The sequence below is a fragment of the Carlito syrichta genome, unplaced genomic scaffold, assembly GCF_000164805.1.
Source record: "Carlito syrichta isolate Samal-C Ts95f unplaced genomic scaffold, Tarsius_syrichta-2.0.1 Scaffold305770, whole genome shotgun sequence".
Lineage (NCBI taxonomy): Eukaryota > Metazoa > Chordata > Mammalia > Primates > Tarsiidae > Carlito > Carlito syrichta.
The window spans coordinates 76,761-91,048 of NW_007249866.1; the positions used below are offsets into that span (position 1 = coordinate 76,761).

The following is a 14,288-nucleotide window of genomic DNA, read 5'->3' on the forward strand; positions in this document are numbered from 1 at the left end:
CCCAGCAGGTCGAGGCTGCGGTGGCCTGGAGCAGCCACTGCACTCCAGTCTGGGTGACAGTGTGAGACTCCAACTCAAAAAAAAAAAATATGTCAACATAAAATGGCTTGTCTTAGACCAGACGCAGGAGGGGCACCCCTTTCCGGCAGCTTTCCATGAATTTCCCCCTATGCTGGAATGGCAAAAGTGGTTCATCTTTTCTGCCAGCTCCATTCTACTGAGCAGTTGGCTAGAGTGCTTTACTGAAAAGGGTTCTGAGGGCTGATCTGGGCTGTGCCGAATGTTACAGGCTGGCTGTGATCTGTTGATGTCTGGGAGGGTCCAGGGGAGAGTTTCTGGCATGTGGGTGTGTATTTGACCCTTGGAAGAGAAAAGGAGTCCTCTTCACATTGGGCACCTGGGCAAGACATTCCTCCATTCTAAGAAAACAAGAGGGTTGGATCACTGAATGACCAAATATTTATTGAGGACTATTAAGTGCCAGATGCTGCCTGATGCCAGAATTATAAGGTAAGCCAGCCATGGGCCATCTTGCAGCCCTAAAGCTCTCTCACTCCCGCCCCCGCTCTGTCACTGAGCTGTCAACTTGACCTCTATGAGGCTGTTTCCTCATCCACAGACAGAGCTGACAAGACCCATCTCATGGCAGGGTGTCACAGGCTCCTCGGCATCTGATCAGTGCCTGATGAGGATGAGCATTTCTCTGACAGCCTGGTAGACTGCAAGGAAGGCTGGCAGGGGCTCAGCGCAGCCTTCGCCTGCCAGACTTCAGGAAGTATCCCTCCATAAAAGCAAGAGGCCCATCAGAAGTGACAGCTGAGATCTCTGCACAGACTTCTCAGGGGGAGCGTGTCCAACTGCTCCTTCCATTACATCCTCCTTCTCAGACCTTCTGAGCACATGTTGAGCATTGTGGGAGCACCTGCCTCTGGCATCCTGCACAGGCGGGAGGTGTGGCGGGCAGGGGTGGGGAGACTTGTGCCATAGGGGCCAGGTCCCTGGAGGGTCTGCTGAGGGGCCAAAAGGAGAGTGGGAATGGGATTGGCTATAGCTCACTCAAAGAAACCCTGGGGATGTGAGTAATGGACTCAACATCTGAGTACCAGGAGATGAAAACTGTGCCGTGGACCAGGGCAGTTATAGGGGGAGCAGGTGGGTGGTCTGGGTCAGGTGCCCATACCACTTGCTGTGTGGGTTCAGACCAGCCATCTCCTGTCATTCATTCACCAAATCGTGTTGAACACCTCTGAGGGGCTGCCAGTACCTATCCTGCGGAGCTGTCAGGAGGGGTAATGTTTAGAACACATCTGGAGCTCTAAGCACAGTGTAGTGCTAGGCCCTGAGATGTGCTCACAGACAGGATAGACGGCGCCTCTCTTGTGCAGGCATACTGAGGCCTGGCCTTAAAATCACCAAGGAATAGGAGAGATGCTTTTGGTGGTTGTGACCTTCCTGTCCTCAGAGGTGTTGGGCTGTAGAGAGCTGGCCCTATGTACTGAGTTAATCTGGACTCCCAGAACCATGACACAAGAGTTTCTCCTCGAGTCCTTTGCCTCCACCTAAAACCAGTTCGGTGGTGAACTAAACTGTCTTTAAGGACTCTCACCTCATACTGTCAATCTCACTGTCCTTGATTTTTTTTTTTCTTCCCTAACATAGATCCTCTGCCTGGAAATGCTTGTCATTTGGGTCAGCCATTTGTGGGTATGAGATGGATAAACAATCAAGCTGGTCATTTTAAATGAACACCAGGAATAATTGTATTGCTTACTAAGCAACAATAACAAGCCCCAGACTGAAAAACAGCTTAGTTCTGGTGGAAGTGCTAGCCTAGCGTGGATCAGGCCCTGGATTGAGTCCTGGCTTGGCCACTTACTAGCTGGGTGACTTTGGACAAGCCACGGCCACACCTGGGCCTCAGTGTCCTCACAGGTAAAGAGGTGTTCTCCCTACTTTGGGATGGACCACAGGAATCTAAGACTGGTGTGGGAGGTAAAGTGTTAGGCACTCTGTCTGGGTGCCGTGTGGCTGAGGAACAGAGGCCTGAGGTCTACCCCTTCCCGTGTCATCTGGCCTCCTGAGAAGGACCTTTGTGGGAAACAAATGGAGGAAGAGTTAGAAGTAGCCAGCATCTTCCAGAAGAAGCGGTGCCACCACTGGCGGGGTTGTCAGAGCTGCATCAGCAGAGGCTAGGCCTGAGGGCAGAGGCTAGGAACAGGAAAATGGAAAGTGAGGCCTAAGTGTGCTGCTGCAGCAGAGCCTGGCAGGGTGGCTGGTCTTGCCCAACTTGGGAGGTATTTGGTTCGGGGCCAGCCCCCCTTGGGGGAAGTGAGGGTACCTTGGGAGTGGACTGAGTATGAGGGAGAAGTCAGTGCAGAGAGCTGAGAAGGACCCGGGAGGGTGGGCCCATTGAGGCACAGGGGACTGTGGCAACATAGGTCGGGGACACTGTGTGGCAGATGTCCCACCACCCGTATGAACTTTCTTAGCTATCAGCTACCCACAGGCCCTCATTCCTCCTCACCCGTGGGATGCATGAGGTCCACAGCCCAGTGCTGTCTTTAGTCAGGATGCATGGGGTCTTGCTGTCCTGTCTCCGACCTCATTCTTGCCATGGTCTACCATGCCTTCTGCAGCCCACCCTTCTTCAAGATCCAGCTCCAAGGCCACTCTTCCACAAACCCCCTGGATCTTTCTGTGGAGACTGAGGCCACATCTCCCTTCACCACTCTGTACTATGTGCATGTCTTTTCTTCCCAGTCAAGCTGAGCTCATGTAGGACATGAGTTCCAGAATCTAATTCATTATAGTCTCAGCTCCCAGGATAGCGCTTGGTATATAGTAGATACTCAGTAAATGGTTGTTAAATTTTGTTTTTGTTTTTGTTTTTTTGAGTTGGAGTTTCACTCTGTCGCCCAGGATGGAGTGCAGTGACACGCTCACAGCCACCCCATTGTCAACCTGCTGAGCTCCAGCGATCCTTCCGCCTCAGCCTTCCAAGTAGCCGGGACTACAGGCACACGCTGCCACCCCCGGCTAGTTTTTTAAATTTATTGTAGAGACAAGGTCTCACCAAGTTGCCCAGGCTGGTCTCAAACCTGCGGGCTCAAGCAGTCCACTCGCCTTGGCCTCCCAAAGTGCTGGGATTACAGGCTGAGTCACTGAGCCCAGCCAAATTTTGTATTTCATACACAGCATAAAATACTGTTACGGTACCTTGGTCTCAAGTGACTGTCAGTGACCCCACAAGGAATAGATCACCATCTTATACGTGAGGCTCAAGAGAGGTTAAGGAAGACTTGGCCAAGGCCACAGGAGGAAACAGGAGCACGGAGGAAGGGATCAGGGAAGACTACATTGGCACAGGCCAAGTACAGGAGAGAGGGAGAGAGGGTACTCCCAGGCAGAGGCTGGTGATTTTGAGGCCCCACTGAAAGCTTGGCACGGCTCCAAAGGAGAGTCCATTCAACAGCAGTCAGATGGCGCAGGGTCTTGTGGACCAAGCTGAGGCACTGACGTTAGTCGTGAGAGTGGTGAGGAGCCCTTAGACAGCCGCCACGATCAGGAAGAGCCGGTCCGTGCTAGCTGGGTGGGTGCTGGCCCGGGGACAGGAGGCCCCTCCCAAGCCTCTGCCTCCGTCTTCCTGGCCCATGCCCTTCCCCCACCTTGGCCTGTCTGTTTCAGAGTGGCCTCCCCTGCTGGTGCCGGCACCCTCCGTGCCCTGAGCCGCTACAGCCGCTATACAAGCATCCTGGACCTGGACAACAAAACCCTGCGCTGCCCCCTCTACAGAGGCACCCTTGTGCCCCGCCTGGCAGACCACCGCACTCAGATCAAGAGAGGCAGCACCTACTACCTGCATGTCCAGAGCATGCTCACCCAGCTCTGCTCTAAGGCCTTCCTCTACACCTTCTGCCACCACCTGCACCTGCCCACCCATGACAAGGAGACGGAGGAGCTGGTGGCTAGCCGCCAGGCGAGCTTCCTGAAGCTGACCCTGGGTCTGGTGAATGAGGATGTCAGGGTGGTCCAGTACCTGGCTGAGCTGCTGAAGCTGCACTATATTCAGGAGTCTCCCGGGACCGGCCACCCCATGCTCAGGTTTGACTATGTCCCCAGCTTTTTGTACAAAATCTGAGGTCGGTCTCAGCCACTGTGACCAAGACCTGTGACTCAGGGTATGGGGAGGGAAGGGGTTGGCATGACCAAACAGTTGCCTGAGCTGGACTGTTTAGGTTTCTGGTGTCTGGCAGCATGGTTCTGACGTGGCTCTGGGAAATTTGTGAGTTGGACAAGGGCAGAGGTGGGAGCTTTTCCCCTCTGAAGGCATCTGGAGGGACAGTGACAGCCGCTCTCAGCTCCTCGGTGAAAAGTGGACCCTGAATGGAGAAGTGTCTTTCAGTGGACTGGCAGCCAGGGCAGAAGGGAAGCCATCAGTCCCTTGTTGGGATGGGGTTGAGCTGGGTGAGGGATTGGAAGGCCAAAGCCCAGATGGGAGGAGCACACAGACACATTGAGTATTGCTGGACACTTGCATGGCAAACAAGGAAGGCAGCCAATTAACTGTGATGGTCTGGTGGAAAACAGGACAGAACACCCGTTGCCCCATCAGAGCCCAGCTGCAGCCCTTCATCTAGCTTCCTAGAGCCCATCGTCCCAGGGGAAGTCCCTGAACCAGCGAATGGAGGGAAGAAAGCCCTGGCCCTAATGGGTAGTGGGAAACACACAGCCTTGTGAGACCAGGACCACAGAGCACGAACAGCACCCTGTCCCCTTGTCCTTGCCTCCTTACCTGGGAGAGAAAGCCTGTGAGTGGGCCCTGTGGCTCACTCCCCATGGTCGGCGAGAATGAGCAGAGTGGCCACTAGTGCCGTATGCAGGGGCACAGATGACCAAGGCCAATGGTGAGGACTGCTCTGGGGGCTGGAGAGCACAGCAAACTGCAGGGCCGTGGTACCATGAGGCCATCACCACTGCACAAGGGAGGAGAAGCCACAGCTCTCCTGGGTTGCCCACAAGCTCTTAATGGCCAAAACATGTGAGCATTGATCGTCCTTGTGGGGAAGGTCCACATACCTGCTGAACACGGCAGAGGCCACTCTCCAGCCCCACCCACGCTAACATTTGCAACCGCTTCACTACCTCTCTAGGGGTCTCATGGGCACAGCAACAGCACAGTTGTGTTCAGCCAGCTGTTCGAGGTGGTCGGCCGGCTGGTGAGAGCTCATGTGGCGGATTTCCTGTAAGAGCTCCCACATGGTGCTCTCCAGGGTCTGCTTCTGAGAGGCTATACATACCTTGGTTACCACAGCTCACAGCTGTCCCCAAGTGAGTCCCCACTTCAAGGAAGAAGTTTGAGACTGGAAAGGGAGATGCCCTCTGGCTCCCCCACCACCTGTCCCGCTGACAATGACCCTCCCTCCAGCCTCCCTGAGGCTTCTTACAGTTGCCACTGGTATATAGACAGGGTTTCTTGCAGGTTTGACAACTGTATTCCTTTCATTTTAAAGCTGTTTTTTTCCCTCTACATGGGGACAACTCTCTCTGGTTATTACTGCTTCTTTACTCTGTCCCATGAAAATTGTGCTGAAATGGACCTGAATCAGAGGGCTGGTCTGCCCATCAGCCTGTGGCTCACCATCAGGGTCACTCACGGAGGCAGCCAGCTTCTCTTCTGGAAGCTGAGTGACCAAAGAGGGCTTGCGTCACGTCACTCCTGTGGTCCCTTTCTTGTCCTCAGCACAAGGGCATGGCCCATGGGTTCTGGCCACCAGCTTTCGGTCAGGGCTCTGCTCCCATCAGAATGTATGATTTTGCTTCTGAGGCTGTGACCAAGAACCTTTTGTGGCAGATGGCACTGCCTACGTCTCGTCAGTTTTCTCTGTCCCTATGCCCATTGCACATGCTCAGAGACGGGAAGTCACCAGGAACACCTTGCAGCTTTTCCATGTGAAACGGCTGGTGTCTGCGTGGGAGGCAGGCCGCACAGAAAACTTGATTCTCTTTGTGGGCTTCCTCATCTGTTACCAACCCTGCCCCTCATGTTCTAGATTCTGCTTTGTTTTCTCATTGGCTGGCTAATTGCTGTCTACTTATGCGTCCAACGACATGACCACACGACATTTTATCTCGAAGGGAAGGAAGGCCAGAAAGTGATCGTTGGTACCAGCTGTTGCATTCCCATGTGTCGCACCAACAAGGAAACTCACAGTCAACACTGTTCTCAACCTGGAAAACTTGAGAAAGGCAGATGAGTTTTGGGCAGATGCCGAATTGCAGCAATACCTGGCCTTCTAGAAACTAAAATTGTGCTCTCCAGTGGTCCTAAGTAGAAGTCCACTTGGGGGTGTTTGCTTGGCACTCGGCCTCAAAATCAATTCAGAAGGTCCCAAGGCCTTAGGCAAGAGACCAGTGGGGAGTGGACAGACTGGACTGTTCCATGGCGCAGCCACAGAAATGTAAAGCAGGCGGATCTCCCTCAAGGTCGTTCTTCATTTCATAAAGGATGGCTTTACTAGTAAGTGTTGGAACTCCAGGATTTAGATTATGGTTAAAAACTAACTTTTCATTGTGGCAATTTCAAAGGATGACTTGAAGCAGTGTTTCCTTTCAAAGGGATTTCCAGGTGGTACTAGGATTGAGTACTTGGGCAGCCCTACCCCCCCCACTCTGGGAACTGGAACCTACTAGAAGTCTTACAGCTATAAACCTCAATGGGGAGATCTATGCAATAAGACTAATCTCTTCAAGAATTTTGATTTGAGGTGTTCTTCCAGTAAAAGGTTAATACGTTTTAATAAAACCTTAAAAAATAGCACTTTCCAGAAAATAGGTGACAGCAGCACCCCTTGTTAGTTCTTCAGTCCTACCCATCACTTGGAGGGCCTATATACTGAAACACTGGTTGCCTGAGGTTTGTGTCAACTTTACCTCCAGTCCATTATCCCCTTCCTGCTTTTCTGAAGCAGTCCAGGTTAAGGAGAATCTGGTCAGGCTAGCAGTCATGCACTGGTAATTTTCAGAAGCTCCACTTGAGCAATCAGGCCGTAGCTTTTTATAGCATGTGGGGCATTCCAGCCTGAGCCGCCACCTCACACCTCACTGCTTCCGTGGGAACCTCGCTCCTTTGGTAGAACCTAGGGATTTTAGATATTGTGACTTTTCCACACATAATGTATTCCAGTGGCTGCCGTGACACACATTGCTGCAGAATTTGGAAATGGACTGCAATAGCTTGCTCTGCCATTCCCCATCTAGCCTTTAACTTCTTTGCTTCAGATCAGTTGCTATATTCAAAATGTAGCAGACTTCACCCCATACCACAAATAACAAGTCCCGTTTGAGAATCCTAGGAAGGCCACCCAATTCTACCCAAGTGCCAGGACTGCTGCAGTGGAGCCACATGGTTTTGGAGGCTGAGATCAGCCCCCACCTCACTGAATGCCTGGCGTGTGCTGACTGTCATTCCACAGTACTGGGAGGTATGTCCCCAGCCCAAGCCAAGTGCTGCATGTTAGGTCAGCGTCTCATGCTGCTGTCATGTCTTTGTCTGCGCAGCTGCTAGCACTGTCTCAGTTTGAAGGGTTCATCAGTAGATATGCCAGGACTTTGGAGAAACTGAGTCTCCATGGCGATAGTCAGGTTTCTCCCTGTCTCTTGACCTAAAAAGCTCAGAAGAAAGTGCCTTGGTTTGTGCTCTGAAGCAAACCAGCCAGCTTTCTGGCTTTGCCCTAATACTGTGACAAAGTGATAAAACTGGAGGCTTGAAGAGAAACAGTATTGACACTGCAAGGAAAAAGCAAGTTTTTACTTCTGGCTGAGAAACAAAACCAGTCTCAGCTGATAAGGTTGGGCACACTGAGTTTTCCTGAGCCCCTTCAAACACTGACCTTATCTGGACTGGTTAGAGTTTGGTTAAAGCTGTGGGAAGGAGGAGGCAGGAGCAGGTGGGGCATAGGGAGCGGGGGATGAGCATTCTGCAGCTAGTCAGCCTGCTGGGGTGGGGCCCGGCTTCCTAGGAGTTACTGCTTAGCCCGAGGTGGGGGCTACATAGAGGGCTTGGAGATGGCAGCTTGCTTCCAGCTGGGGAGGAGCCAGGCCCCTGAACTGAAGACCACTTTGGCAGCACAACAGTTCCCAGTTTGGAGACAGAGAAGCAGGGACTAGTGTGTCACCTACACTCCACGGATTCTGCAGCAGCTTCCCCCCCACAATGGAGCAGACACCAACAGGCTGGACCCCAGGCTGCAGGAGCCACCACCTACAAGGCAGGACCCCAGGGTGCCTCACCCAGACCATCTGACACTGGATAGTTGTGTCACAGGTTGGATTGAGATAAATGCCACCTTTGAGGTTGCAGTGAAAGGCATAGCCTGTGATGAACTCGTATTTGCTATTTTTTAAAAAGCTATTTTATTACTGCATGTTCCCGTCCCTGTCTGTGAATGTGAGTCCCTGCCACCACGTAAGCTGCAGTTGTCGCAGTGGCTGGTGCAGGAGTGCGACCGACACGTGTGATAGCATCTCATAGGTGTTGCTGCACAAGCGTTAACCAGAGTCAATGCCAAACAAATAGTATGAGAAGTGTACTTTTTAAGAAATTAATTTATTTGAGTTCAGATATTTTTGAAATATAGAAATTCATTGTATTTTTTAAAGCTATGATTCTTGTAGACATTCTGTGGTTAAAAATTGATTGTGCTTAATTAAAGTGGTCACCTATGTTTTTGCACTTCAGCTATGTGAAAAATAAAGTTTCTTTGGGAAGGTCACTTTGGTTTCCTTAATTACAGCAGGGAGTTGGCTCTCTCAGGCAGATCAGGACAGCCCCTGGTTGACTGTCACACCAGGAAGGGTCTGGGCACTTCCCAGAATGGAGGGTGGAAGATACAACATGCTTTGAGTTGCTGACAGCAAAACCTTCCCACTATATTGGGTGCACCTTGTATAGATGTCTAACTTGCACTTCTGATTCATAATACATAGCAGAAGCTTCAGAAGATCCCTCTTCAGTTGTAATGGTCCTAATTCAGTTCTGCTGTGGCATCCCACTGGGTAAGTAGGTAGAAGGAGCACCCCCTACAAGCTGTGGGCTCAGGCGTTTCTTTTCTGTTGCAGCAAGGCCCAATAACTAAGAGAAGGGAGCAAAATACTGAAGCCTTTCTAATAGTTTTGCCCTACACCTAAATGATTAAGGCTAAATGGCTACACAGTATTTGGCTTTTTTATAATAATTCTATATAGCTGTGAGAAAGTGAGGTTCAAATTTAATTTCTTTAATAATCTTCAGAATTACTAACAGTGGGACTTAGATTTTGATCTGTGAAGAAAACATGAAAAAAAGTCCACCAGAAACCCTCAAAAAGCACAAAAGCTAAGCAGGTACCCTGTGGGGCAGCTCTTGCATCTCAAGAGGGCTCTGGTCCTCCAGCAGTGTCCTTGCAGAGCAGGGCAGGAGCCAGCCCCCGTTACACATCAGGTAGGCCAGGCAGAGGAAAGAGGGAAGCGAAGCTCTCGACCTCCTCCCGGAGAACCTGTATGGCCCGCTGGTACTTATCCCCTCCCAGTCTCTCCTTGAATTCCTTCAGGGTGGCCCTGACACCGACGTCATTCTGGATCTGCAGAGTCAGCTCTATCCCTGTATGGGCAAAACACAAGTGAGACTCCCTGGGCTCACCCCATGCTACACATCAGAGTAGGGCATGATGGCTGGGAGCCGAGGCAAAATGTCCCCACAGATGGGGAGTGTGTGACACAGTACTAGGTCTCAACGCTCACCTCAGAAATGATTCAGATGCACCTTCCATAGGTAGATGTTCCTGGGCAGCACAAATGTATACCTCTCAGACAAGGTGATTTGCTTAGGTGGCTTTTGCTGTCTCCCACCCTAGCACTCCTGTTCTAGTCCTTGATGCAGATATGTCCTTCAGTGGCAGGGTCTCAACTACTCATCACAGAGACTTTGGCAAACTACCAAACATTTTTTTTAAGAGACAGTCTCATTCTGTCACCCAGGCTGGAGTGTAGTGGTGCCATCATTGCTCACTGCAACTTTTGAGTTGGTGTCTCACTGTGTCCCCCAGGCTGGAGTGCACAATCACAACTCACCATAGCCTCGACCTCCTGGGCTCAGGCGATCCTTCCACCTCATCCTCCCAAGTAGCTGGGACTATAGGTGCACACTACCACACCTGGCTAATTTTTTGGTGTTTCTATAGAGACAAGGCTATTCACTGCAACTTCAAACTCGTGAGCTCAGGTGATCCTCCTGCCTCAACCTCCCCAGTAGCTGGACCTACAGGCAAACACCACCACACCTAGCTACAAAATTCTAAAATTTTATCCTTACCTCTGTGAATAAAATGGGCTACTTTTTGGAAGTCTTTTTCCAAAAGTCCTCGGGACGTCAGTGCTGGGGTCCCTAGTCGCAGTCCACTGGGCCGCAGGGCGCTTCTGTCACCTTCAAGATAAATAAGTCTCTGTCCCTAAGCCACTCAACACTGGGACTATGGTGCATTGAAAGTGACAAGTCAGCAAAAACAGGCCTGAAGATACTGACTCAGCCTAGCAAGAAGAGTACAACTGATTCAGAAGTGAGAGGTAGAACTCAAGGCACAGAGACAGAGAATCTTATTTTTGCCATTTTATTTTAATAGTAATTAGAGTGGCCTTCTGTAATGTGCCCCTTGCTTTTTTTTCCTCTCTCTCTTTTTTTTGAGTTGAAATCTCACTGTCGCCCAGGCTGAGTGCAGTGGTACCGCATCCTCAGCCTGCTGGGCTCAGACAATCCTTGCATCTCAGCCTTCCAGGTTCCAGCCTGGAACCAGCAGGCCCAGCTGATTTGTTGATACACTGTAGAGACGAGGTCTCCCCATGTTGCTCAGGCTGGTCTCCAATCCCAATCCTCTCACCTCTCAAAGTGCTGCAATTATAGGTGTAAGCCACCACGCCCAGCTTTTTTTTTTTGAGGTAAGGTCTTGCTTATTCACCCAGGCTGGAGTGCAGTGGCACAATCATGGCTCACCACAGCCTCCAACCCATGGGTTCAGTCAATCCTTCCATCTTAGCCTCCCAAGTAGCTGGGGCTACAGGTGCACACAACTACATCCAGCTTATTTTTTTATTTTTTGTAGAAACAAGGTCTTGCTATGTCCCTTGCTTCTAAAAATGCATTAGATGCAGCACCAACATTTTACTAACAACCCACTGAGAAATGTAGCTGGTTTTAAGAGGCCATAGCCTTTCTCATCCAGTGATATTCCACCTCCAAGGGCTCCACATCAATCTTTCTGCTCTACAGCATAGTCAGAGCCAAGTCCAAAGGCACAGCCAGAAGAAAGCCAAGGTTAGTCCTCTCCAATCATCTCAATCATTTGCGGTCTGTCTCCAGAGTCAAATATCTTTTTTTTTTTTTTGAGTTGGAGTCTCATGCTGTCGCCCAGGCTGGAATGCAGTGGCAAGATTATGGCTCACTACACCATCGACCTCCTAGGCTCAAGCATTCCTTCCACCTCAGCGTTACAAGTAGCTGGGACCACAGGTGCATGCTACCACACCCAGCTAATTTTATTATTGTTTAATTTATTTTTATTATTATGTTGCCCAAGCTGGTCTCCAACTCTTGGACTCAAGCTATCCTCTTGTCTTGGCCTCCCAAAGTGCTAGGATTATAGGTATCAGTCACTGTGCCCAGCCTAGAGCCAAATACCTTTATCAGCTACAACTCTGGCCAGAAGAAACAGAGGAGGTATGGAAGAGAAGACCAACAACTCTCACCTGGGCAGGTATTCTTGTTGCAGGCAATAGAACAGGCTTCTAGCACCTTTTCAGCCCTTCCACCATCTGTGCCTTTGGAACGGAGATCCACAAGGATCAAATGGTTGTCAGAACCACCTGAAAACAACGTAGGACACATAAAAATGCAGCAGGCTGATTCTATACCGAGTGAAGGAATCTCCGAGAAATGAGGGTGCCGGGTAAAGGAGACTGAAGCAGATGGAGTCAGGAAGGTGGGCATACCCACCACAAAGCCTCGAATTCTAATCATTCATTAGAGAGAAGCCCAGGCCTAAGAATCTGAAAGATAGGACAGCATTTTTACTTTTTTTTTAAGTTTTTATTTTATTTTGATTTATTGTAGAGACGAGGTCTCGCCATGTTTCCTGGGCTGGTCTTGAACCCGTGGGCTCGAGCCTCGGCCTCCCAAAGTGCTGGGATTACAGGCTTGAGCCACCATGCCCAGCCAGACAGAGCATTTTTATTTTATTTAGTTATTTATTTTAATTTTTTTATTTTTTGAGTTGGAGCCTCAACCTGCTGGGCTCCGGCGACCCTTCTGCCTCAGCCTTCCAAGTAGCTACAACTACAGGTGTGTGCTACCATGCCCGGCTCATTTTGATTTATTATAAAGATGAGGTCTCGCCAAGTTGCCCAGGCGGGTCTCGAACCCACGGGCTCAGGCAATCCACTCACCTCAGCCTCCCAAAGGCGGGGGATTACAGGGGGATTACAGGCTGAGCCACCAAGTCCGGCTGACAGAGCATTTTTAAAAGGGACGACTGCTAGTTGCATGGCTCATGTCTCTAATCCCAACACTTTGGGAGGCCGAGGTAAGAGAATTGCTTGAACCCAGGAGTTCAAGACCAGCCTGGGCAACATAGCAAGACCTCATCTCTACAAAAATTAAAAAAAAAAAAACTAGACGTGGTGATGCACACCTGTATACCTGTAGCTCCAGCTACTAGAGAGGCTGAGGCAGAAGGATCACCGGAGCTCAGGAGGTCAAGCCGTGATCATGCCACTGCACTCCATCCTGGGCGACAGAGTAAGACTCTGACTCAAATAGATAAATCTGATCATACAGGAGGGATGTGAGGCTGACAGGTACAACATCCAGCACTTTTATAGCCCAGACTACCCCTCCCATGACACAGCACACCAGGTGACAGCACAGAGGCTCCTCTAGGGAAGGGACAGTTTGCTCAGGCTACCCCTGGCTTCTGTTTTCTCTAACAAGTTACTTGGAAATTTCCCAAGTGTCTCTGACATTGATCTCAAAGGCTCCCTCTCAGGCAGCATCAGAGTAGTAAGCAGTGGTTCAATTTATCGGTGGGGTGACAACTACATTCACTGAGCACATCAGGTGCCAGACACACTGCTAGCCTGTCGTAGATTTCACTGAACCCTGTGAGGCTGACAGTGTTATCAAAATGGAAAGATGAGGAAAGCAGGGCTAATAGCTTTCTGGATCTCGCCCAAGGTCACATAGGAATCTTCAGAGTCCTGGATCTTTCCAATTTGAGCCTTCATTAAGCCAAGGTGTCGCCTTAGGCAATGACAGTGTTCTCAGCTCTGCCTCTGGGCCAGGTTGCAGGGATGACTGCAAAGGTGCAGGTGATGTAAGGTACCAGCTGAGCTCTGGAGCCCCACAGCTGAATCCACTTACTCCCGTGTGACAGGAACATTCTGGCAGGCAGCTTAGCATTTTGGAAAACAAACAAACAAAAAACCCCAATAATTCACAGGGCTGACATGAGGTTTAAATAAGATATTGGATAGAGGGCTTGTCACGGCACCAGGCAAAAAGTGGGTACTGACAACCATTATTTGCTTCACCCATCTGCATTGTGTCCTTAGCAAAGTGAACAGTGACAAAGTCACCAGGGTTGGGGTACGGAAAGACGGAGGAGACATGTTCTTCCGAGATGCACAACTATGAGATGCCTGTGGTGGGCTGTTGAGAGGGGCCAGCCCCTGCAAGTTTTGGGGAGTCCCTTGGAAGATGTGGTGGCGTCGGTGAATCTGTAGGGATAGATATTAAAAGAAAGATAGATGGAAGGATAGATATAAAAGAGGAAGAAAGAGAAAGAAAGAAAGTGGACAACTGTTCAGTGAAATGAGCAGAAGCCGTTTATTGAAAGTTACAGCAGGTATTTATCCCCAAATTTTAGACAGGCAGTCTCACAAGTCTTTCACGTGAACACAAAGCCAGGTGCGGGGGGGCATCCCCTACCCACCAGATGCTTAGGTGTGAGGAGGAACAAACCCCAAGATTGTCTCATTGTTCCCTTTGCTAGTTAATGTTCTTCAAAAGCAGTGTAACAATCCTTACTAGTCTAATGATGTTCTGATAATCAATAACTTCTAAAGCTCACTCAATACCCATGATGACTAAATTAAACTCTACCACTTATACAATGCTACGGAAGCTCTTAATTATAGCTTAAGCCAATTTCCTAAAGAATGTGGCCCAGTCCAAAGATCACACTGGGCCCTACAGGATGTGGCCC

General features: G+C 50.1%; 2 protein-coding genes across 4 annotated transcripts in view; one reads left to right on the forward strand and one right to left on the reverse strand.

The window, feature by feature from the left end:
- SMCR8 (Smith-Magenis syndrome chromosome region, candidate 8) overlaps positions 1-4,150 on the forward strand; it is an 8,771-nt gene extending 4,621 nt beyond the window's left edge. Inside the window, exon 2 of the mRNA XM_008062623.1 lies at positions 3,685-4,150. Within this exon, the coding sequence (XP_008060814.1) occupies positions 3,685-4,138 (454 nt within the window). The 3' untranslated portion in view covers positions 4,139-4,150. The remainder of the gene's footprint in view (positions 1-3,684) is intronic.
- Positions 4,151-8,586: 4,436 nt separating this feature from the next.
- Positions 8,587-14,288, reverse strand: part of SHMT1 (serine hydroxymethyltransferase 1) — a 29,762-nt gene continuing 24,060 nt past the window's right edge. For all 3 annotated transcript variants that reach the window (XM_021714780.1, XM_008062625.2, XM_008062624.2), the window contains 3 exons: positions 11,776-11,892; positions 10,349-10,459; positions 8,587-9,637 (listed from right to left, as the gene is read on the reverse strand). In XM_021714780.1, coding sequence (XP_021570455.1) covers positions 9,468-9,637; positions 10,349-10,459; positions 11,776-11,892 — 398 coding nt within the window. In that variant the 3' untranslated portion in view covers positions 8,587-9,467. The remainder of the gene's footprint in view (positions 9,638-10,348; positions 10,460-11,775; positions 11,893-14,288) is intronic.